At 38.3% G+C, this 26,111-nt stretch overlaps 2 protein-coding genes across 5 annotated transcripts in view; one reads left to right on the top strand and one right to left on the bottom strand.

Annotated features, from left to right (window-relative positions):
* LOC121366211 (transmembrane protein 187-like) overlaps positions 1-2,149 on the bottom strand; it is a 7,549-nt gene extending 5,400 nt beyond the window's left edge. The window contains exon 1 of one of the 2 annotated variants that reach the window (XM_041490749.1): positions 2,017-2,149. The gene's annotated coding sequence lies outside the window, so the exon portion shown is untranslated. Of the gene's footprint in view, positions 1-1,762; positions 1,995-2,016 lie in introns of those variants that run through there. The other variant, XM_041490745.1, reaches the window with a different exon arrangement.
* A 253-nt stretch (positions 2,150-2,402) lies between these two features.
* Positions 2,403-26,111, top strand: part of LOC121369156 (host cell factor 1-like) — a 36,774-nt gene continuing 13,065 nt past the window's right edge. Inside the window, exons 1-14 of one of the 3 annotated variants that reach the window (XM_041494044.1) lie at positions 2,403-2,563; positions 8,344-8,565; positions 9,268-9,355; positions 10,187-10,395; positions 11,046-11,237; positions 11,730-11,875; positions 13,192-13,225; positions 13,616-13,846; positions 15,659-15,733; positions 18,101-18,216; positions 20,312-20,489; positions 20,870-21,054; positions 21,849-21,995; positions 24,871-25,135. In XM_041494044.1, the coding sequence (XP_041349978.1) occupies positions 2,404-2,563; positions 8,344-8,565; positions 9,268-9,355; positions 10,187-10,395; positions 11,046-11,237; positions 11,730-11,875; positions 13,192-13,225; positions 13,616-13,846; positions 15,659-15,733; positions 18,101-18,216; positions 20,312-20,489; positions 20,870-21,054; positions 21,849-21,995; positions 24,871-25,135 (2,248 nt within the window). In that variant the 5' untranslated portion in view covers position 2,403. Of the gene's footprint in view, positions 2,564-8,343; positions 8,566-9,267; positions 9,356-10,186; positions 10,396-11,045; positions 11,238-11,729; positions 11,876-13,191; positions 13,226-13,615; positions 13,847-15,655; positions 15,734-18,100; positions 18,217-20,311; positions 20,490-20,869; positions 21,055-21,848; positions 21,996-24,870; positions 25,136-26,111 lie in introns of all 3 variants that reach the window. The other 2 variants (XM_041494043.1, XM_041494045.1) reach the window with 2 other exon arrangements.

Raw genomic sequence — 26,111 nt, 5'->3', positions numbered from 1 at the left:
GGGAAAAAACACAATCAGAGACCACTTAGGGGTTTGATCCTCCAAAGCACCAGAAGCAAGCTCTCTAGCAATTGAGATATATCCAGCTCCACAATAAGAAAAAAAGAAGGAAATGTTTTATTTAACGACACATTCAACATATTTTATTTAAAATTATATGGTGTCAGACATATGGTTAAGGACCACACAGATATTGAGAGAGGCAAACCTGCTGTCGCCACTTCATGAGCTACACTTTTCGATTAGCAGCAAGGGATCTTTTATATGCACCATCCCAGACAGGGTAATACATACCACTGCCTTTGATATACCTGTCATCGTGCACTGGCTGGAATGAGACTATAATATGATTGTATTTAATAAAAACACAATAGTGGTTGGTGATATGGTTCTGCATAGTTGTCGTGTTGTGGACATGGTGTCCTATAAAGTACTGTTGTCTTATAAACATGTTGTCAAACAGCAACATAATTGGGTTGTCATGCCACGACCAGAAGCAGTCATGCCCTTTTTAAGAGCCCTATGGGCAACTTAGGGAGACACCACAGCATCGTAGAGGTCTAATTAACGAGCTACTCTCGATTCACTAACATCAAAACCTATATTAGCTCTGAAACTTTCTTTTTTGACCGACTGTTCAAAACTGCGCCCAAATTCATCAATCAAAATTGCGCACCTTTTCTCTTTGGCATAAATTCTGCTCCATTCAAAATTCCACAGCACCATTACCCCCCCCCCCCCCCCCCCCTCCGCATGTTACCGACCACGGTCGGGCTGCTTACACCTGCCAGTGCAGGTGGTTCCTCCTCCCCCCCCCCACCTTTCCTGTCCTGGACGGAGGAGCTCTTGTGCCCAGGACAGGCATGCGCTACAACAGCTTGTTCTGAATGTGCACGTAAAACCCTATGACCTGACCTGACTTCAGCAACATATTACAGGTAGATACCCACCTCGTAATGTAAATCACGTACCAGTACACTACATGTATGTTTTTCCACAGACACTGACATAAGTTACTACCTACTACGACTCACAAATAGGTAGTTATGAATTTTTTCACATATATTGTTTTTTCTTTTTTGACATTTAACTGAGCAGGTGAGCTATCACCATTTAAGGTGAGTTATCACTCTCACTCGCTGAAACTTCCCTGACTAGTTCAAGGAGAGTAATTTTTAGCTCCCCTTATGAAGTGAATTTATATGGTATAAATATTGTAATGCTAGTATCTTAAATGGCTCCCCATAATCTAAATTAGGGGAAAAATTCATCACTCCCACCCATTTTTTTCATGGCTAGGTCTAAAAGAGAGGAAACCAATGCTTTAACCTGAGACGTGACAGCATATACCATGGTCTTTGATTTACCAGTAGCAGAGTACTATATACAATGTATTATGCCCCTATGCAAAACAAACCTGCACTATACTTTCTTGTGGTGACGTATAGGGGTGCTGGGTTTCTTTGTGTAGTGTTGGTACTGGTTTAAACAATATTCATTCCCAATTATTATGCTAGTTGGGGATTGACCAACAGGCCTCTCCCTACAATTTGAAAATGTAATTCAGTTTGCACAAGATGACAGACCAATGGTTAACAACATGCAAGTTTAATGTTATGACTGAACTCGAGAATAATGAAACTAACGCACTGTGGCATGAGATTTAGGAATTTTTTTTATTTAAACACAGTAGCTTACAACCATTTGGTTGCCAACACATTACTGATTATACATAGGTCCCAACAGTTTCATCCAGACTTACCACACATCGCAGTATCAATAAGGGGTAGGGCTGGTCCTACCCTACAGGTATCTCCAAACAATAACGTCAGATATGTTATAGTAACGATATATATGTAACTATAGTATTTGTATTAGGGGTTTCTGTTTGGGGGTACCGGTGTCCTACCCCTTATTAAAGTTACTCATATTGTCGAGGTGACTCGAGCTAAAGAGGACTGGACGGACTATAATTCATAAATCGATCACTCTTTTTTTTTTTTTTTTTCTTTTTACCAGAATAACAAAAATCACACGAGGAGTGATTCGGGATCATCTTCGAATTAAATCCTTCTAACGACTTGGTATTCCATCCTTTAAAAAAAATTTCGTCTTCCCTATCTACAAAATGTTCATGAGCCGATATTTGCCGAAGACATACGAAAGGTTCCGAATCAAAAGGTATCGATTCAACCGGAATTATACGAAATCTTCCGAGGGTAGCAAAAGATTTGTATAAACCTAGACTACTATTTATAGTTTGTGACGCTACATGGAACTGTGTATATCTATGATAGCTGGCGAGTATAACCACTCTACTACTTATATCACGTGATATGTAAATTTGTGTTTTTACATACGGGCACTTTCTCATTTTACTTATGCATTGTGGGTAATTTCAATATGGCGGCACCCATATTGAAGTGGAAGCGGGTGATAAACACAACAGGACCATGTCCTAGGCCACGACATGGGCATCGCGCAGTTGCAATTAAAGATTTAATGATCGTTTTTGGTGGTGGCAATGAAGGGATCGTTGACGAACTTCATGTTTACAATACCAGTAAGTAGCTGTCAAACCCATGGGTTTTACAAAATGGCGACGGTTTGTTATCGGCTGGAAAAAATAGCGCCTTCAAGGGAATTGTGATAAATCAAGATATCTTGTAGTGTATTATTGTTTAATTTTTCACTTAAGACGCTATTATGTCTGTGTAATCTATTTTTTGAGCTATTTGTTTAAATTGGTTTCGTTTCGAAGTTTTTATCAATCGGAGAATATATCAAAGATGGCGGCGCCCTATATCTGGGAATTGCTGAAAACTCAATTTATTTGTACGCATAATCGCTACATGCTGCATTTATAATTATTTGGTGACATATATTTTAATTTTATATTTAAAAAAGTGAGCTAATGGTGCATTTAATTGTATTATTTGTTGTTGGTATTCAACTATTTGCCCAGTAATAAATTTAGCCGCCATAATGGCGTCTATCCCGTTTCCCGCTATTAAAATCCCGCCCACGAGATTTTCTTTTACCACCAGTTAATGAACGAATTAATAACACGATCACCAGATTTGTTAAATGTCCTTAAAAATGTTTCCACTTTTATCTTCCTTAATTAAATTAAGTGTTGTGGTAATGTTAATTATTTTATATCCGTAATATCGGCAATAAATTATGCAAATTAAGTCTTCATATTAAAGTGACAGAACCTATTTTTTAACCACTACAAAGTATTTTTCACAATTAAAGGTATAGACCCTAGTTTCAGCCCTTTAAAATGGACACTAAGTTCAGTTAGGTAGGACTTTCCATTGGCACTGTCATGTATAAAGAACATTATAAATACTTATCATAGAGTTAGTGACAGTGCCAAAGGAAAGTCTTTCTGAAATACCATCTAAAATAACTAGAGCTTGTCTCAATAACAATTGCTTCACAAACAAACGTGTATTTTTAGAATTGTGAAAAATGCATTTTTGCGTATTTCAAAAACCTGGATGACCAGAAGCACTTCAGGTGTACGAAAATTAATAATTCTAAATAATGAAATCAGGAGCTGGTCAACTCGCCCAAAACCATCTCGCCCCACACTGTTTAGTCATTACAGTTTTATTAATTAAATATACCTTGTTTTTAAAATTCACGATTGCCAGTGCTAGCCATGCCTGCCAGATCATTCCTTTAAGGATATAAGGGACAAACATTGTTAAAGCGACTAAAAACTTATTTTTCAGGTATTAATTGACGTGTCAAAACACATAAAATAAATCTTTGTTGGCTACATCAGTTATTTACTTACCGATCTGGAAATTTGTGTACTCAAACTCTGCCACATAAGTATGATAATCGAGAAACAAAAACCTAACTCAAAGTCAATTTTTGAAAAGTTCGCCATTTTCACACAAAGAAAGATACTCGAAAATGGATTCTGATGTAAGACTTTTATTGCCACTTTTGATCACCACCTCCTCCTGCGTTCTATCAAGATTTGGCTGTATTAGATCAATAATCAGGATATGGTGACGAAATGTGACGTCTTCCAGGGGTCGTCGAGAAGTCCCCAGAGTTTGATATTGAGGGTGTGTCTTGTGTTCAAACTTTCTGACGGTTCTCTTCCAGGTGTGGGCAGTTTTGTAGGATGTGTTCTGGCATTTGTTCTTCAGTGCCACATTCACATTGGGCAGTATCTGCGAGACCCATCTTTTTCAGGTGTTTTTTCAGCCGGCAATGTCCAGTTCACAGACGGAAAATTATGGTTTGTTTTTTCCTGTCTAACTGGTTTATGCAGTCTTTGTCAGGGGTGTATCCATTGTTTCTGGTCTTCCAATCACATTTGAACTTCTGTTTTAGAAGAGTCTTGGCTTCACCGTATGAGATGGAGGATTGGCTTTGGTCAGTTGGTCAGGTTTTTCATTGCCTGCAACTCCTATGTGTGCTGGGATCCACTGGAGGGTCACTTTTCGGCTTTGAGCAAGGATGTTTAGCTTAGTTTGCAGCAGTTTGGTGATATGGTCTGTGTGTCCTGATGAAAGTGACTGGAGTGCAGGCAGGGAGTCGGTGAGAAGCACTATGTTATGTTGTCCTTCTTCCTCGGCCAGATGTTCTGTTGCGATGATGAGAGCTTGCACTTCTGCTCTATAGTTTGAGCTTAGCTCTCCAACTGTGGTGGAAAGGGAGACAGGATCTATCTGGATAACTGATATATGCTCCACTTCCACCATTTCGTATGTCATTCTCTGCTGAACCATCTGTGAAGGCATGGATCCATGTTGACTTTGGATAATGCTCATGAATCAATTCCATGGTGTGGGCTCGCTGTAGAGGTGGTGGCTGCTCCCCTTTTTTGGCAAGTTCTGGAACATCCAGCCTGATATCATGGAGGTGTGTTTGTACCCAGACATTTGGGGAGAGTTTCTCACACTGCAAGGCATTTTGGCTGATGCAATCATAATTTTTCTTTTGCAAATTATATGTCAGGTGGTTGAGACTTAGTCGTTTTAGTCTGTTTGTTTTTTCCTAGTCTTTGACGCAATGGATGTGAATGCAGTCGTTTCATCTTTTCTCTCTGGATAAGCACCTTGCATTGTTGCCTGAATTCCAGAGGTTCGAGATCATTTGTTTTTTTCCATTTCACTGATTGGAGTGCTTTTCATGGCCCCAAGGATAATTCTGAGGCCCAAGTGTTGTACTTTATTTAACTTGTTCTTTTATGTTTTGGAAGCTGTTATATTTAGGCTTGTATATGATGCAACAAATAATAATATGCCACTAAAATACAATATTACATCTAAGGTTGTCATATTTGGCGATCAAACGTATAGCTTTGATCCCAGTCAGCTAAACAGATGAGGCCCTCAGAGGGTTCTGTAATTTCCAGAAATGCATTATAACGTCACATTACTTTACTGTCAAAACACTGGCGTAGGAAAGGGGGAGAGGGGAGACAATGAGTCATGTGCTCTCCAATTTGTGGGAGCAGCGATGTTTTATATATATGTGTGCCCCCCACTTTGAACAATTATTCTGACAAGCCTGTCAGTTGTGTATGAAGGTGCCCAAAAGTGTGTGTGAGGGGCGGAGCTTCCGTTACGCATGCACACCGGCTTGACGTGAATATTGGCGAAGATTAATTTATGAATTACTTGCTTAAGCAAAAGTTAATTTATTTTTTTACTAAGAAAAACCGGCCTGGTGACGTCGTGGTTAGGTCATCCGTCTACAGGCTGGTAGGTACTGGGTTTGGATCCCAGTCGAGGTATGGGATTTTAAATCCAGATACAGACTCCAAAATCTGAGTGAGTGCTCTGCAAGGCTCAGTGAGTAGGTGTAAACCACTTGCACCGACCAGTGATCCATAACTGGTTCAACAAAGACCATGGTTTGTGCTATCCTGCCTGTGGGAAGTGCAAATAAAAGATCCCTTGCTGTCTGTTGTAAAAAGGTAGCCTATGTGGCGACAGCGGGTTTCCTCTATAAAAAAAAACCTGTCAGAATGACCATATGTTTGACGTCCAATAGCTGATGATAAGATAAAAAATCAATGTGCTCTAGTGGCGTCGTTAAATAAAACAAACTTTTCTTTACTTTTTACTAAGAAAAACGTTGCTTTATCTGTACTTTGAACTTGTGTAATTTGCAGAAAGTCCATGACTTTATATATACATTCCATAATTATAATTCTTAAAAGGAATTAAAACAACCGAAAAAAAGAGTTTTTAGTTGCTTTAAGAAAGGCTTGACAGTTCATTGTAATTGCCTTTTAGATCTCCATAATATAAAACCATTTTAACAGTTTGTTTCACTGTAATATTAATAAATAAAGTGTATCTGAAGTTGTAGATGTCTATTTTTAATTTTGTCACAATTATTTATGGACAGTAAAGTTTGGGGTGAGTTGACAACATTCATAAAATGTAAGTACTTCTAATTTAAATTATATAAAAAAATGTTTTAATAGTGAAAACTACGTTGTAGTGTTTAAACACTAGTCTTGTCACTTTAAAGCTGTTTTTGAATATTTCAATTGGAAGTACATACAGTTTATTATTTAGAATATTCATTTTCTTATGTCTGAATTGCTTCTGGTCATACATGTTTTTGTAATACCTCGATATGCATATTTTATTATTAAAAAACGCACATTCATCTGGGAAATAATGGTTATTGAGACCAGCTGTAGTTATTTTTAGACATTATTTCCCCATTTAAAAATCACAATTTAGATTCTTTCTGTTATAATAACCATATTCAGGTGTGTTGCATGTTTGTAGATTAGTAAACTCAGTGTCCATTTTTAATGGGCTGAAACTAGGATCTGCACCTTTAAATTATTATATTAGACTATTGACAGATTTATTGGCTAGTGACGTCAAAGTACTGTGTGAGGCCATGTTTATAATCACCTGATCGATCCACCATTAAGGGAGTGAAACTAGCACAATAATAACATTGGACCAAGTTAGTGATGTGCAGTTATGAAATTTGGCTTCGGTTTTAGTTTCAGTTTTAGTTTTGACAAGAGAGTAGAGTTTCGGTTTAAATTTTGGTTTTTATTGACATTTTAATGAAATTTGGTCTGGCAATAAGAAAACTTTGCAAAGCTGTTCTGTCTCTGAATTATTTTCCATTCATCGACCAAAACATTCTCATGGGCAAACTCTTCTTCACCTTGGTCTTTCACAATTAAACTAGTTAAATCATGATTACCACATAAACGGACCACCAAATTAATATTATCACCATAGAAATCTATACTGCTGCACTTTAATCTGTTGTTTACCATACGAAACACCTTACTTAAAATGAAAGTATTATATAGCTTAACCAAAAATTATGATTGTCCGAAATTAATGAAAAGAAGATCACATGCTTATCGTGGATTATCTTTTTTATACAGCATGCAAATACATGATGAGTATATAACTATAATGTAGAAAACCAGTTAACAATGGACAAATCCCCAATTGCAGGTTTGGTCTGTTCACACAAACAAATTCCGTAAATTGGATGATATAATTTGTATTCAGGGTAAAACATTTTTATCATGGCATATGATTATGATGCTGCTGAAAAGGTTAATCTTACTGTAAAGACTTTTTAAACATGTATTGAGAAATGAACGTCACAGCACATAAACAATAGAATACATTCCACTTCAGTTGATAACACCCTTTGCTTTGGCATCCATTTTCTTACTCAACATCCTGATTATGTGATGGAATTTCTAGAAAATGATAATTAGGACGATGCTAAATTTAGACAGTAAGAGGCTTTCACCAGGCAGGAAATACTGCTACCGGTGATCGAGAAAGATACATGCATGCTTGATCCACTGTTTGCAAGTTTCATTAAATAGTAGTTGCAGTTTGCTAATCAACTTCAATTGATAGCAACTGTAACTAATCGAGATTTTAAAAAGAAAATGTTTGCTATGCATCCCTTGCAGTTTAAAAAAAAAAAAAAAAAAAAATTATTTAAATTACCTATTTCTGATAAAACTAATTTATTAGACATTAAAAATTGCTTTAGAATTACATTGTTGAAACATCCGATGAGTGTATTCACAGAAATTTGTTTCTCTATATATGCATATCTATGTACAATGTACGGCAAAACCCATGTAAACCGAATACCATGAGTTAAAAAAGAGTCCAGTTATAAGGGGTATCTGGGTTTAGAGAGGTTCTGTACTGATACTTAAAAAGGAACCGTGAAAAATATGCAGTTTTGGGGAAATTCAGGTTTACTGTGGGGCCGGTTTCATTGTATATAAGTATTTAAATTAAACTTTACATGTTAATTTTAAACATTTGCTTTGTATTTCTTTTTCTTCAGCTACTAACCAGTGGTTTGTTCCGGCAGTTCGTGGTGATATTCCCCCAGGGTGTGCAGCTTATGGGTTTGTGTGCGATGGAACACGCATTCTTATCTTTGGCGGGATGGTTGAGTACGGGAAGTACTCTAATGAATTGTATGAACTACAGGCCAGCCGTTGGGAGTGGAAACGCCTCAAACCAAAGCCTCCCAAGAATGGACCCCCACCCTGTCCTCGATTGGGTAGGTACACCGTATGATGTCTAACTTAACATACAATGATTTTTTTTTTTTTTTTTTTTAATTTTTTTTTTTATTATTATAAACAATTATGTATGTCTACAATGTTTTTCATCTATATATAAGTTCTTGTATTGCACTTTGCTTTTCAATGATGCGTTTTTTAATGTTCAAGGATATCCTTAACATTGGAACTGTTCTAATACACCAGGAAGTATATATAATTTAATTGACAGAACAGTATTTGACATGATCAGAGCTAGCTCTTGGTGAGCAAACCATTTGGCCAAACTGTCTATTAAACTTTTTTAAAAATTGCAAACATCAACATATATTTTCTTTAAAATGTCAATAATTACATGAAATTATTTCGCCAAATTAAAATAAAATTTGCAATTGGTGAATTTGGCGAGTGTCCGAACTAGCCCTGATGATTCAAATCAAGACTTTAGATCTCCTTAATTTCAGCATGGCATGTGTTTTCGTTTGTGATTGCTAAAGGGTTCTAGATACTTAGAAATGCTTCACATTGATGATTGTGGTAATTTGGTGATTAACTGGTTTTGTTGCACTTCAATGAATTTATCCCGGATTTTAGATTGTTTACAAATTATTTGGGATGCAGCATTTATCGCTATATGAGGTGCAACCCACAGAATAGCCAATTACAGGTTGTTTATACATTGTTTGTTTTTCCTTTTTCAGGTCACAGTTTTACATTGCTGGGTAACAAAGCGTGGCTGTTTGGAGGTCTTGCTAATGACAGTGAAGATCCTAAAAACAACATACCTAGGTTTGCATCTTTTAACATTGTTAAATTATGTGGCACGATAGTTAGGAATACATCTTTGAAGTTAGGTAAATGCATATTTCTGTTTCTAAAATTTATTTGGAACCAAAATCAAGGGATATATTTTTAAAACATAAATCACCCCCAGGCCTGACTGAATTTTTCTTCTTCTGTGTATGTGGCCTGCAAAACTGAAGTTCAGTAAAGTCCAGCTAACTGTAGTAACTTTGATGTTCTATGTAACGTTAAATACATATTGTTTATAAAATAAATATAAATGTGCCCAATATTTGTCTTATTGTATAACATTCTCCACTTTTGCCGTCAAATCATCTTGTTCCTGGTTTGGAAATTACCAGGCTTCAAATCACATTAATTTGGGTAAAACAGGTTATTTGTCTGTTCTTAACCGACCACAGTCTTTTTAGTGCCGTATTTTTAATAATAATAATAGAAATGCAATTTATGTTTTAGTCCAATTGCAGCTTAACATTCCATTGATTTTGAGGTTAGCATGTTTGTACTTTATTGGGTCTTGCTAATTTGGGGCACACTGATTTCGAGGTTAGCATGGTTGTACTTTATTGGGTCTTGCTGATTTGGGACATACTGATTTTGAGGTTAGCATGGTTGTACTTTATTGGGTCTTGCTAATTTGGGGCACACTGATTTTGAGGTTAGCATGGTTGTACTTTATTGGGTCTTGCTAATTTGGGGCACACTGATTTTGGGCACACATTTTATCAGCTCAGCTTTGCTGCAGTCTGAAGCCCTGAATTGAACTTTTTAGTTTAGATCATGACATTAATTTTTATTTAAAAAAAATATTCCCAGGTACTTAAATGACATTTACGCGCTGGAACTGAAGCCGTTTTCTAACCAGCTGTCGTGGGAGCTGCCGAACACTGTGGGTCAGCCTCCACCCCCTCGAGAATCTCACTCATGTGCTGCACACGTCGGGAAGGATGGTCGCCATCCTCGCCTCTTCATCTACGGTGGCATGAGTGGGTGTCGGCTGGGAGATCTGTGGCAGTATGACATTGGTAGGTTCACGGTTACTGATACGAATGGTTTGGAATATGAGCATATTGTTATTAGTCCCCTACCAGTTCAACCCAAGGGGACTAGATTTCATGTCTGTTCCTCATATAGTTTTTTCTGGATGTTTTTTTTTTTGTTGTCACAATGCTTTGAGGTGCTGAGCTGAATTTTTTATGTAGCTTTATCATATACAGGGCTAGCCCTGGCACTCGCCAAATTCACCACTTGTGAATTTCAAAAACTAATCAATTTTTTTTATTTGAATTTGTTGAAATGTTTTCATGCAGTATTTGATATTTTGTTTCAAAGTAAATTTTCTGCTGACCCAGAGCTAGCCCTGCCTATACTGTTACAGATCAAATTTGACTTAGTTATGGCCGTTGCATTTACAGGACATGTATAGCTGTAGCAGTACTCTCAAATACTTGTTTTAGTCTTGCCGTGACAAAATTCAGTTATTATTGTTTTTAATAAAGAACTAACTAAAATGTGTTTAATTTTAAAACTGATTTTAATCTAGAATGTTAACATTACAGATTTTTTTCTTTATTTACTGAATCATTTTGTGGTAAGCAAGACATTTTATTGCAAAGAATTCCTGTGTAAAAACATCTCAAAGATGTTTTTGTTTATTTTTCTGTGTTCTTTGCAGACACTTTTACTTGGACAAAGCCAGTGGTTCAAGGCTTACCACCGTTACCGCGGAGTCTGCACTCGGCGACAGTGATTGGTAATCGGATGTTCGTGTTCGGCGGCTGGGTCCCTCTAGTTATGGACGATGTTAAAGTTGCGACACATGAGAAAGAGTGGAAGTGTACGAACACCCTGGCATCTCTGAATCTCGGTAAATATTCTCGGTCATTTGTCATTCTCTTGCTTAGGGGTGGGACATAGTCCACAGCACCCTCAATATAGGTTAAGAAGTAGCAGGGGGCAAAGCGGGGGGTCTGGGGGCCCTCCCCAAGAAACATTTGAAAAATCGAACCTCTGAGATGCATTCTCATGGCCTCTGTTAGCGCAAATCAGTCACTACGAAAAGTAGGCAGCAGCAAAAGCTGTTTCAGACGACGATTTGCCACCGGAGACCGAGTACTTTTGAGGGCTCTTGAGTCCATTGGTAAAGCACTCACTCTGTGCACCTGAAATAACCAGAATCCTGTCCAAAAAAAGGCCAAGTTTCATTGTCCCGAATTTTGTCAAATGTGACCCTCTATAAACACCAGATTATGTCTAAATCGGATAAATATTAGGTCCTTGGCGTGATCTTGGTTTATTAAAGTTTATTAATTTTTAAATAAATTTTTAATTATGCATGGTTTTTTAACTAATTTTTCAGAATCTATGACGTGGGAGCCGCTTGCCATGGAAGTGTTTGAAGACGCACTGCCTCGCGCTCGGGCTGGTCACTGCAGCGTGGCCATTAACACACGACTCTTTATTTGGAGTGGCAGAGACGGCTACCGGAAAGCTTGGAATAACCAGGTTATTACTACTCATAGGGTTTTCTATTAGTACAGAGATGGTTACAGGAAAGCTTAGAATAACCAGGTTGTTACTACTCGCAGGGTTTCTGTTAGTACAGAGATGGCTACCGGAAAGCTTGGAATAACCAGGTTGTTACTACTCACAGGGTTTCTATTAGTACAGAGACGGCTACCGGAAAGCTTGGAATAACCAGGTTGTTACTACTCACAGGGATTCTGTTAGTACAGAGATGGCTACCGGAAAGCTTGGAATAACCAGGTTGTTACTACTCACAGGGATTCTGTTAGTACAGAGACGGCTACCACAAAGCTTGGAATAACCAGGTTGTTACTACTCACAGGGTAGAGACGGCTACCGCAAAGTTTGGAATAACCAGGTTTTAACTACTCATAGGGTTTCTGTTAGTACTTGGAATAACCAGGTTGTTACTACTCACAGGGTTTCTGTTAGTACAGAGATGGCTACCGGAAAGCTTGGAATAACCAGGTTGTTACTACTCACAGGGTTTCTGTTAGTACAGAGACGGCTACCGGAAAGCTTGGAATAACCAGGTTGTTACTACTCACAGGGTTTCTGTTAAAGCTTGGAATAACCAGGTTGTTACTACTCAAGGGTTTCTGTTAGTACAGAGATGGTTGCTGGAAAGCTTGGAATAACCAGGTTGTTACTACTCAAGGGTTTCTATTAGTACACAGACGGCTACCGGAAAGCTTGGAATAACCAGGTTGTTACTACTCACAGGGTTTCTGTTAGTACACAGACGGCTACCGGAAAGCTTGGAATAACCAGGTTGTTACTACTCACAGGGTTTCTGTTAGTACAGAGACGGCTACTGGAAAGCTTGGAATAACCAGGTTGTTACTACTCACAGGGTTTCTGTTAGTACAGAGAAGGCTACCGGAAAGCTTGGAATAACCAGGTTGTTACTGCTCATAGGATTTCTGTTTAATTTATTGCACTGTGGTAACAACATATTTTCTAATCTTAGCTTAATCTTAGTCTTTAAATCATTTGGCTTGGGAAATTTCATTGCCACATATATCAAGGAAGGAAACGCATTATAATAAATAGAATATTATATCAATTTCAATAAGATGTTGTTTAACTCTGTGTAGCCAACAGTACAGCACTAATAGTAAAGAATAACACATTACATTTAATAACATAAGTGATTGCTCACCTAGCATCATTTCAGGAGAGTGATCTTCAGATAGCCTTGATATTGCTCATAGCAGACTGAAAAACATGCATGTATTTCCTGAAATGGAAAAATAAGTTAGTAAAATTATCTAAATACCTCTTCTTATTTTTAGGTGTGCTTCAAGGATTTGTGGTTCCTAGAAACAGGTGAATAAATTTTATGGAGAAATATTTTTAATGTAATAATGTGTATATATAATACTTAGCTGTAAATCAGATTGCATTGTAAGATAATTAATTTACTAATCAATTTAGATGTCTAGCCTTAAAATTTGTAGTTATAAAAATCATTAAAAACTATTTTATGGTTTTTTAAGCTACATGGATGTGTTTAAGCATAAGTATGAAATTGACTTGAAAATCTTTAGCAACAAATCTAGGTATTTACTGGGGGAAAATTTAGTGTGCGATTTTCTAGTTCTAAAACACCCTTTTAAATTGATTATTTGAAGTACACATTGTTAGGAAATAGGAAAAAAAGGCATTATTTAACAAATATACTGCTGCAAAAATTATTACCCCTTTTTTATTTTGTAGAAAAGCCACCAGCGCCATCTCGTGTTCAGCTAGTGCGAGCAAGCACGAATACGCTGGAAGTGTGCTGGGGAGCTGTCCCTACGGCCGACGCGTATCTGCTGCAGCTTCAGAAATACGATCTCCCTCCGTCGCAGGCCATGACGCCAACAGCAGTCCCAACCTCTAGTGCTCTCATCAAACCCGTGACGCCAACCTTGCAGCAGGCACCAATGATCAGATCTCCTACTATAGGTGAGCGTGTGGTTTTCATGATGCAGAGATTAATGTTTTTCACATTTATCCCGACTTTAGGATTTTTAATTATCAACCTCTTCACAACAAAAAAATATGCCGCTTAGAATTAAAAGTCCATGGCAATCTCTATGGCATTGTCGATTGTTGTGGGATATTGTAGAGTTGATTGACCGTACAGTGTTTCCGGTTTTTTCAATGGTTGTAAAAAAAAACCCACAAAAAAATCATATTCTTCGTCCAAAACTTACACTTACTGATTCGGCTGATACTTGAATACATTAAGAATGGGGAACACCATTTTAAACCATTGTGCAACCCAGATACTATGGCCAAATCTCAATACCCAACCACTAATATTGAGTTTCTGGATTATTTTCTTTGATAACAATCTTTCATCTCTGGTGATGCCAAATAAAATGTAATAAATGTAGAATCACGTGCTATACAGACAATACATTTTTATTGGGCAGAATTGATATGTACTGTCCTGTCTATGGGACAATGCATATTGAGATCCCTTGCTGCTGTTTTGGTAGGGGTAATGGGTTTCTTCTCTCAACCAAGTCCCAAATAAGCAAATTATTTAATTTAAAATCTTCTGAGGTGTCATTAAGAAAGCATGCTATGTCATTATTTTATTCTCTTCTTTTTTTCTTTTTTTATACTAATCTTTTTTTTTCATTGTGTATTTACTATGGATGATGTTGTGGCTCATTACATATCTAGGGTCGGAACGTAGCCCAGTGGTAAAGCGCTCGCCTGATGCGCGGTCTGTTTAGGATCGATCCCTGTCGGTGGCCCATTGGGCTGTTTCTCATTCCAGCCAGTGCTCCATAACTGGTATAACAAAGGCTATGGTATACACTATCCTGTCTGTGGGATGGTGCATATAAAAGATCCCTTGCTGGTGATTGAAAATAAAATGTGTTGAGTGCGTCGTTAAAACATTTCCATTACATATCTATTTTGTTTTTTAAATTTGAATTTGACTAATTTGTCAGTGGCAGAGATAGCCCTGTTTTCACTACATTATTCTTTCTTGCATTATCCTGTGATGGAATCGGATATAGCTTGGTGGTAGAATGTTTGTCTGAGGTGCTAGATGTTACAGGATCAATATCATTCAAAGGACTGTTAGGTTTTTCCCATACCAACCAGTACACATTGACCAACTCGTACATCAGACCAAGTGTCAAAATATAGCCATCTGATTTAACTGGGTTAGAACTAACATTCCTTCTATTTCTTATCTATAATAGTACCTATACCATAAACTCACAAATTCCCATACCAACCAGTACACATTGACCAACTCGTACATCAGACCAAGTGTCAAAATATAGCCATCTGATTTAACTGGGTTAGAACTAACATTCCTTCTATTTCTTATCTAAAATAGTACCTATACCATAAACTCACAAATTCCCCACACGGCTAGTTCTGGGTCAGCAGAAAATTACACCAAAAATGGGAAAAACCCAGTTATTTTGTGTCAAATTATTAATTATGACGTAAAAAAAACATTATTTCGCCAAATTAAAATAAAATTCGCCAGTTGTTTTTGAAATTCATAATTGGCGAATTTGGGTAGTGCCAGAGCTAGCCCTGCCCAATATGTAGTGAGGAAAAAAAAAATTCTGCGTGGTCGTTTATAAAAATAAACAAGCAACGTCTTTTTCATTTTTTTAATGTTCTCCATGACGATTACATATAAGTTTGAACTGGTTGTTTTTCCAGTGATTAGAAAATAATGTAAATCCAAATATTTTATTTATATATGATTTTACTTTACTTCAATTTTGCCAGCAGGAGCGGGGCAAATCCGCACTATAGGTTCGGCTGCCCTCCCATCTATCACTCTGTCTTCCCCACAGACTATTCGAGGTATTGCCATGTGCACGTGAAACGGTTTATTGACTTTAGCTTGAGTTTGTTCTCTGCTGAATGTTTTCTGTCATGTTCAAAATGCCTCTGTAGCCAAGTTTTGCATGCATTCAGTGTTGTCTTGGAAATGTTTGGAATTTTCTTTGTAAGCTGAAAATTGTTTTAACTACCACTGGTAAATTTTTGCAGCTATTCTTGAAGAGCATGGCTAATACAGAAATGTGCTTATTGAGCATGTGACAACTTTATCATACAAGAATTATTTAATGATTTATTACATCCTGAAATATTAGTATTTTTGCTTATTTATTTTGAAGTAATATTAGTGGTGAAGGGTATTTTTCTGGCACATTTTTTTTTTAATAAAAAGTAAAATACAATATGTAGTAATACCGGCAATTCATTTTTGTTTGTTTTTCAAGCAGTGCTTTCAAAACAAATCGAACCATAAGCTATTTTAAACTTAAATAATGGTCAGAAATTGTGTCAGCTTTTGACAGGGTGACCAAAGACCCTGCAATCGTCACACGTGGCTGGCATCTTGCTGGACTATGGGACAATTAGTCTGTCTCGCCTACCATGAATTGTTTTCTAGTTGTGTTTTATAAATATATTAGAATTTTAATCTTTGGTGGGTTTTGTTTTTTTAATGTCTGACACATAGACAAAACATAAAAATAAATGTGTCATTATTAATGCAAATAACACAAACTCGCAGTTTGCGCATTAATATTATGATCACATTCATTTCAGGATATACAGTAGTTCTTAATAGGGAAAAATAGTTTGTGAACTTATTGCAAAAAAAAATCTTTGTGTTATTTTTGTGAACTATTTTCTGAGTTTTAATTTTTAGCAACTTGTACATGCAAGCATTTGGAACATTTTCTTTTATTCTTACACATGGGTGTATGCACTTTGAGAACACTAAACGTTAAGTGTCTTGCATGTGATTGTTTGCCTCGAAGTAGTTGTAGAAAGATATGTTTTTATTTGTTGTACTCACATAACAGCTTTAATGTTTCATCAAAGATATCTAATGTTTGTGAATGTTCTATAGTTTAGTGTTGAATTTTTAAATTTATTTTGTCATGGATTTGATTATCAGCTTTTTCTTTCTTTTCTTTTTTGTTTTGTTGGGTTTTTTTGTACATAATATAATTTTCACAAAGTTGGCTGAATTTGATAGGAAATGCTGAAAAATTATTTAACGATTTAAATAATAGTTTTCAGATATATATATTTTTTTTTTTTTTAATACAACGGGACTTTTGTAAACTGAATTTTTTTTTTTCCGTTTTAGTATCACATACTTCAGCAATAATAAGGTACAACACAATAGATCATGTACGTTGTCTTTATTCAGATTTCAGTATTTTTGTGTCTGCCCTAAGTCCTTTATCATCTCACAATGTTTTACCTGTTGAAATTATCCTTTACCGGTTTAGTAGATGGAAGTACGGGTGGGATTTAGCTCAGTTGGTTGAGTGATCTCTTAAGCTGCTTGTGTCGCAGGATCGAACCACCTCAGTGGATCCAGTCAACTGATTGGGTTTTTCTTGTTCCAATCAGTGCACAACTGGTCAACGGCTGTGGTATGTGCTTTCCTGTCTATGGGAAAGTGCATATAAAAGATCCATTACTGCATTAGAAAAAATGTAGTGGGTTTCCTCTGATGACTATGAGTCAGAAATACCAAATCATTTAATGTTTGACATACATTAGCTAATGATTAATTCATCAGTGTGCTATAGTGGTGTCGTTAAACAAAACATTTTTTTTTTTTTTTTTCATTATGTCAAGATCAGCCATGCTTTAAATTCTCAATACAGAAAATTGGTAAGGGGCCGTCCATACACTTTTGACACACACACACACACACACACACACACACACACACACACACACACACACACACACACACACACACACACACACACACACACACACACCGAAAAGTGTACATCCCCAAATGAAAAATGTTGATCGACATTTTTAATTTTCACAAAAAGTGTACGCTGGCCCCTTAACCCCCTCCCCCCATGTATGGTTTGTACGCTCGTGTAAATGTTGAAAATTATGGACGGCCCATAAACCATTTTGACCATGCAATTATTTGTGTGGATGCCAGAATCTGGATAACAACATTTATTCATATAAATTTGCTTTACTATCAAATATCTAAATAGATTTCCAAAGTAATCACTGTTTGTTTTTACATGGATTACAACTCACATTGTTAATAGAATGATGGAAAAACATGGAGAAAAGTGTTCAGATCAGCTAGTTTTGCCTGAGCATTTCCGTTGTTTTTGCCTGAATTAAAAGATTTGGTGTTGACGGGAGTACTTGTTTTGAATATTTCAGTGACTGCGACCCCTAGAGCTAAGGTTCCCATGACGGTCACACCCGTTTCCTCAGGGCTGAGAGTCGCGACTCCTCAGATCATCAACGTGGGACAGAAGGCAGCCATTACAACCACTGTAAGATATAGTTTTTGTCACAACTACAAGAACGTTTTGTTATATACCATAATAGACCTTTGCATGCTATCATTCAAAGTAAATTTAAGAGTTTAAAAAAAAAAATCTTTTTGTGCTTTCATTCAAAGTAAATTTAGAGTTTTTATCAAATAAATCTTTTTGTGCTGTCATTCAAAGTAAATTTAGAGTTTATATATACTCTTCAAAAGAAGAAACGCAAAACCACATTGTCGTAACATTTGGAGAATTGATTTAGTTATTGAATGGTGAGTCCGATAATTACCAAATGTTGCAGGATTGTTCACAATTCACTCTAGTCCATTGTGAGTAAGTGATAGGACACACCACCAAGGTCAAGGTCATCTGGAGTCAATACCGGGTGTGGCCTCCGCGTGTGTTGACAACTGCCTGGCACCGCCTGCCCATTGAAGCAATCGGAGTACGGATGACGTCCCGGGGGATGGTGGCCCACTCGGCCTGCAAGGCTGCTGCCAGCTCGGGCAGGGTCTGGGGCTGTGGTTGTCGCTGTCGGAGGCGTCGGTCCAACTCGTCCCATAGATGCTCAATTGGGTTCAAATCCGGTGATATCGATGGCCAAGGAAGGACATTAATGTTGTTGTTCTGTAGGAAAGCCGTTGTGAGACGTGCTGTGTGAGGCCTGGCGTTGTCATGTTGGAACACTGCGTTGGCGTTGGCCATAACTGGAACGATGTGTGGCCGGAGGATCTGGTCAATGTAGCCCTGTGCATTCAGGTTGCCCTGCACGTGGACCAGGTCAGTTCTGCCAGTGTGTGAGATGGCTGCCCACACCATGACACTACCCCCGCCGAATCTGTCCACTTCCTGCACGCAGTTTGCCGCATAACGTTCACCACGACGCCTATACACGCGACATCTTCCATCATGACGTCGGAGCAGAAATCGGGACTCGTCACTGAACCACACCTGTCTCCATCGCAGTTGAGGCCATTGTCGATGAATCTGGCACCACTGCAGTCGGAGTCGACGGTGTTGTGGTGTTAAGATGACACCTCGAACTGGACGTCTGGCACGAATTCCTACCTCACGTAGGCGGTTCCGTACGGTCTGGTCGGATATCCTGCGCAAACCTGGTATTGCTGCGGCTGTGGAGGTGGCAGTAGTCAATCGTTCCCGAAGGTGGCGTACCCGGATGTAGCGGTCCTGCCCGGGGGTAGTGACCCGTGGTCGACCGGATCTAGGGAGGTCACGTGTTGATCCATGTTGCTGGTAACGGTCCCACAGTCTGGAGATGGTGCTTGGGGACACATGGAATGCCCTGGCAACGGCCGTTCTGGATTCGCCTGCGCCTAGTCGGCCGATGGCATTGTTTCTCTGCGGTTCACTGAGACGTGGCATGTCCTGGATTGTCAACTGTCGGCCAGATACAGAGGCCAGGCAAGCGAACACCCTGCACTTTTATACTGTCGGTGTTCATGTTGCACGTGCAGACAACGCACGTGCAGTGGTGACATGGTTTGCACGTGGCTGCGTTTTTGCGAATATTCACATTTTGGAACTTTATTGTACAGTAGCTGCGTTTTATCGAATGTAACCATGGGAATGTGTTTGGGACATGCAATGACCTTATATTCACAAAGCATGAACCGGTAGGAAACATAAAATCGGAGTTATAACCCATTTGTACCCTTTTGCGTTTCTTTTTTTGAAGAGTATATATAAAAAAAATTGTGTTTTCATTCAAAGTGAATTTAGAGTTTATATCAAATAAATCTTTTTATGCTTTCATTCAAAGTAAATTTAGACTAGCCTTTTAAGAATAAACATATATATGTATACAGTTATGGGTGATTATGTTGGGGGTTTTTCACTTGAATATATCGTAATTATTTAGATAATAAATAAAGAACAATTAAGAATATATGGCAAAATTACATGTTTGGCAGCCAATGATTATTAAATCAATGTGCTCTAGTGGTATCGTTAAACCAAGTAAACTTGAATTGTTTTTCAAAGCTGTATTTCTTCTTCGGTAGTTCAAATCCAGGGTAAATTTTGGAAATATTTTACCATTTCTGTCTTCTTTTTAAAAATTTCTTCTTTTTTTTGGTCACAGTCGGGAGGACAGATGACTGGCATTGCAGCTCTTGCCGCAGCCGCCGCAGCAACTCAGAAGATTCCTGGTGCGACTACAGCTACCACAACGCCAGTGTCTGGAATCAAGGTCGTCACCCCAACGATGGTTACACCTGCTGGAGTGAAGGTTTCACCTATTCAAGGCACCAAGATTCAAGGTGTGCATTTTAAATTGCTTCTATATCAGCTATTTATTATTTTTTAAAGTACGTTGTTTTATTGAGAAGCTTTATTTTAAAGCTGTATTAGATGCCTATTATATTTTTAATTTATATATATATAAATGTATATATATATAATACATTCCTAAGACTAATCTTAATTTATTTACCCACATTTTTGCTTCTAATTTTGAAGGGGAATTTGTAATGGATAAAATTATACATAAAAAAAACAAGTAGTCGGTAAAGTGTCTTCTTTCATCCCCCTCAATTTGGTTTGTCATAAACACATTTTAATAAATCTTGACATACATGTTTGGCTAAAGCAAAATTCCATTGTGATCACTGAATAAATGCCTCACTGCTGCTTGTTTTAGGGAGTCTTACTCCAGGCCAGCCCCAGACAGTGCGAGTCGGTACGCCAGGCACGACCATTCTGAAGGCTGGTACGGGCAGCCTGGCCGGCAAACAGATAATAACGGTACACAAGGCCGGCACCATGGCCAACCAGCCCCAGATCGTCACACTGGTAAAGACCACCCAGGGCATGACCGTGGCTTCGGTATGTATTTGATGCTTTGATAATCTGTATTTTGGCATATTTATTTATTTATTTAAGGATTGTCTGTTGTTGTTTTTTCTACATACATCGGGGTATGTAAAAAAAAAAAAATCATCCGCCAACTATGTGAATCGACAAAGCCGTTCTCACATAATTTTGTGGATGATTATATTTTGTTCATACCCAGATGAACGTATAAGAACAGACAATACTTACAATTAAACTTGAATCGTACTTGCTAATAATAACACTAAATCTTCATACTTTATTTTGAATTATTTTTAACCCATAGACAATAACGCTCAATAGACAACTTGCCCATATAAAATAACGTCATCAGATGTTTCCTGACGACATATTTTATGTTCATCGAGAAATAACAAAATCCGTTGCTACATCTGGATTAATGGGATGACATTATATTGTAATGAATGTAAGGGAAATTTAATTTTGTGTGTGTATAATGTTATTGCCAGTTTGGGTGAGTTTTTGGGGGGTTTTTTTAATAGAACAAACCAAAATTTAAATAGATATACAAGTATAAAATCTCAGCCTCTCTAATGACTGATATCTCTAGCCCTTGGAATTCAGATCATCTTGTCACTGCAAATTAGTACAACTACTAGAAATATAAGATAATGATAAAATGACATTGCTGATCAATTTTGCAGCAGCAGTGCTGATTGCCATTGCATATTTCAAGGGTTGCATTTCATTTTATTTTATTTTCCAACACTGTATAACCGTAAATAAAATAAAACATTTCCTTCCTCATTTTATTTAATTTTTTCCAGACAAAGGGAGGTATTCCTCACGGGGCGACAATTGTCAAACTGGTGACCACACAGGCCGGTGCAGGCAAGGCAGGGGGGACGGTGATCAGTCAGAGTCATGGACAGACCCCGTCCACCATCCTGGGAATCAGCAGTGTTCAGCCTAATGTGAGTTCGTAGTGCAGTAAAAACAAAAGTCGTGAGGGTATGACGTTTTAATATATTGTGGGGGCTAGGCGTCGCCCAGTGGTACAGTGCTTGCTTGATGTGCGGTCGGTTTGGGATCGATCCCCATCAGTGGGCCCATTGCACTATTTTTCTCTCCAGGCAGTGCACCACGACTGGTACATCAAAGGCCGTGGTATGTGCTATCCTGTCTATGGGATGGTGCATATGAAAGATCCCTTGCTCTCTCAATATCTGTATGGTCCTTAACCATATGTCTGACACCATATAACCGTAAATACAATGTGTTGTGTGCGTCGTTAAATAAAACATTTCCTTCCTTTTAACATATTGAGTGATGAATTGGGTTTACTTTAGTGTTGCTTGTCATAGTTTTATATTCTTAAACTGACATCTTAACATAATAATTTATTTACATTTACTTTTCTGGACTTTTTTTCTTTCTTGCAATGCCTCCCATTTATTGAGCTAGATATTTTGTGTATGATTAACCTTCATGGAGAATTACCCAATTTCACTGAATTTTGGCCAAATTTATACTACTCAAAAGAATTTAAGTGTCAAAAATTTATAACCAAATAACTTTCAGAGTGTATTAGATTGATGATGTAAACTACACCAAAAATTTAATTTATTGTTCCATATTTACAAAAACCCACAAATAAACGTCACTGTATACAAGAACGTCACATGACATGCTGTCAAAGTTGAAGGTTGTCAAACATGGATTTTACACATTAGAACATTCGTTTAATAGTGTATCAATCCACCCCTGGCGCGAATACACTCGACACATCGTTGCCTCATGCTGTTGATCAGACGTCTGAAGAACTCTTGGGGAATGGCCTGCCACTCTGCCATAAGAAGTTGACCCAGATCCTGGCGATACCTTGTTGTCTGAGAAAGTCCGTTACCACCCTGGTGCGGTGGGGTCTGGCATTGTCATCCTGCAGAACTGCCCCGCTGCCAATCTGCTGAAGGCCTGGGAGAACCAACGGCCGGATAATCTCATTCAGATAGCGGATTCCATTCAGATTGCCATCCACCACATAGAGGGGGGTCCTGTGGTGGATAGAGATGCCGCCCCACACCATGACGCTGCCACCACCGAACCGGTGACGTTGTCTAACGTTAACGTCAGCGAAGCGCTCCCCAGGACGTCTGTAGACACGAACCCGACCGTCGTTTGACTGGAGACTAAACCTGGACTCATCAGTGAACATCACTCGACCCCACTGAACATGTTGCCACCGCAGATGAAGTGTGCACCAGTGACGTCTGGCTGTTCTGTGACGTAGTAGGAGTGGTGGTCGAACAGCCTGGCGACGGCAGTGTAGATTATTGGCTCTCAGACGATTGCGTATGGTTTGATCAGACACTCGAGTTCCAGTCGCAGTCCGCAGATTGTCACGTAATCGGCGTGCAGTGGTTGTGCGTTGACGTAGAGCCATATTGGTGATGTAGCGGTCCTCTCTATTTGTAGTGCTTCGGGGTCTTCCCGAACGTGGACGATTTCGAACAGAATTCGTTGCTTGGTACCGTTGCCACAGTTGGCCAACGACACTCTGACTGACACCAAGTCTCAGAGCAACATTTCTTTGCGTATTGCCATACTGAAGCCAAGCAATAGCCCTTCCTCGATCTTCGATAGTCAGTTGAAGTCGTACCATTGTCGAATTTGGAGTGTGCACCGTACACGAACGCAAGCTCCAATTATACAGAAATTCAGCATTGGGAACATGGAATACACGTGCAAAGCGTGCAAATGAAGCGCTTTGTGAAAAAGCAAGTTATGGGCACTTAGCAGACCTTTCGCTTTCGCCCTAATTTACGTGCAAACGTAAGCATGTTTTCGCCATTAGAACTAGTTGACAGTGTCAATGACAGTGGATTTTAATTCATTTATGGGTTGCTTAGACCCACTTTCGTCAAAATGGAACAGTACCATGCGTGACATTATGGTCTAGCTAATATAATTGACATTCAGAAAATAATGTCGAAAATATCGTCTGACCCTTAAATTCTTTTGAGTAGTATATAGCAGATCTATATGAAAATGTATTGGGTTCGGTAGTTAACATGTATTGCTTCAGTCATCGAAATATGTTGAGAACAGTTGTTAAGATAAGTTGTGAATTATAAATAGCAGTATCGGTGTATCTGCTATGGGATTAAATAGTAATAATCATAGGAATTGTAAACAATAAATATGTCGTAATCCATAGGGTAACCCGGGGCAGGACGTAGCCCAGTGGTAAAGTGCTCGCTCAACGTGCAGTCGGTCTAGAATCGATCCCTGTCAGGGAACCCATTGGGCTATTTCTCGTTCCAGCCAGTGCACCACGACTGGTATATCAAAGGCTGTGGTATGTACTACCCTGTCTGTGGGATAGTGCATATAAAAGATCTTATCTTTCCATAGGGTAGCCCAGGGCAAACTCTTTGTATGTAGCAAATTTTGCCAAATTATCTATTAAAAATAGCACAAACCCATCATAATTTGGCAAGTGCCAGAGCTAGCCCTGTAACCTGTATGTGTGTTACCATGTAACCTGTACGTGTGTTACCATGTAACCTGTACGTGTGTTACCATGTAACCTGTACGTGTGTTACCATGTAACCTGTACGTGTGTTACCATGTAACCTGTACGTGTGTTACCCTGTAACCTGTATGTGTGTTACCCTGTAACCTGTATGTGTGTTACCATGTAACCTGTATGTGTGTTACCCTGTAACCTGTACGTGTGTTACCATGTAACCTGTATGTGTGTTACCAGACATCAGCTTATTTCATTGCTTTAGAAGTACTCTTAGAATGCGTGTTTAAAAAAAAAAGTAATTTCTGTTATATTTTTAGACTGGCCTCTCAAAGAATGTTACGAACATAATAAAAACAATCCCGACATCGATGATCTCCATGGCGAAGATGAGTGGCAGCAGTGTGACGACGCAGGCCGGCACTAAAACCATCGTGATCACGGCACCTAAGGGCAGCGGGGGAGCTCTGACCACCCCCACCAAGATCATGACCGTTCCCAAACTCGGTGGTCACGGCAGCACGCAGTTTATCGTCGTCAGTCCACAGAGCGCTGCAGGAAAAGCATCAACACAAGCAATACTAAGTACAAAATCATCTCTAATTATGCATTGTATGTTATTTGTTTTAGGTTGGGGCGGGACATAGCCCAGTGGTAAAGCGTTCACTTGATACGCAGTCAGTCTAGGATCGATCCCCGTCGGTGGATCCATTGGTTTATTTCTCGTTCCAGCCAGTGCTCCATATCTGGTGTAACAAAACCGTGGTATGTACTATCCTGTCTGTCGGATGGTGCATATAAAAGATCCCTTGCTGCTAATAGAAAAGAGTAGCTCATGAAGTGGCAACAGCATGTTTCCTCTTTCAATATATGTGTGGGCTTTAAGCATATGTCTGACGCCGTAAATAAAATGTGTTGAGTGCATCGTTAAATAAAACATTTCCTTCCTCTTTTTGGTTATATGGGATATGAACAGACAAACAAAAGCATCCACAGACTACTCATATATCGATGAACCTAAAAGAAATAGCACACTGTCCTATGAAAATTTAAACATTAATAAAAACATAAACAAGCTCATATATATATATATATATTTTAAAAATTGGTGGTAAGGGGGTGTGTGTTCTTGAGTAGCGCTCAATAATACAAAGTACTTTAAATATAAAATGACGTCATCAGATATGACATTCCTTTACGACATAATTTTTATGTTTATCGAGAAATGAACAAACTGTTGGCACTGGGATGCCTTTAATTTGTAATGTTGGTGTAAACCTCAAGTAAAGTGGGCTGTTGATGCAGGAGAAGTCTAGATTTTTTAATACTGTAATATATCAGTGATTTGAAATGAAGCACAGTTGAAAGTCAGACCTACATTATTGTAACTATTTCTGAACCATTATGAAAGCTGTGAGCTATACAATGTACTAAAAAAAGATGGTGGCAAGGTATATATATATGGTTTGTGATTGTGCATTAATTTATTTCTGAGATTGGCAAGTAAAAAAAAAAAGAAATAAGCAATAGTAATTATATACATTTGACATGACATAATATT

The sequence above is a fragment of the Gigantopelta aegis genome, chromosome 3, assembly GCF_016097555.1.
Source record: "Gigantopelta aegis isolate Gae_Host chromosome 3, Gae_host_genome, whole genome shotgun sequence".
Lineage (NCBI taxonomy): Eukaryota > Metazoa > Mollusca > Gastropoda > Neomphalida > Peltospiridae > Gigantopelta > Gigantopelta aegis.
The sequence above is the reverse complement of the archived record's forward strand: the minus strand, read 5'-3'. Positions and strand labels throughout refer to the sequence as shown.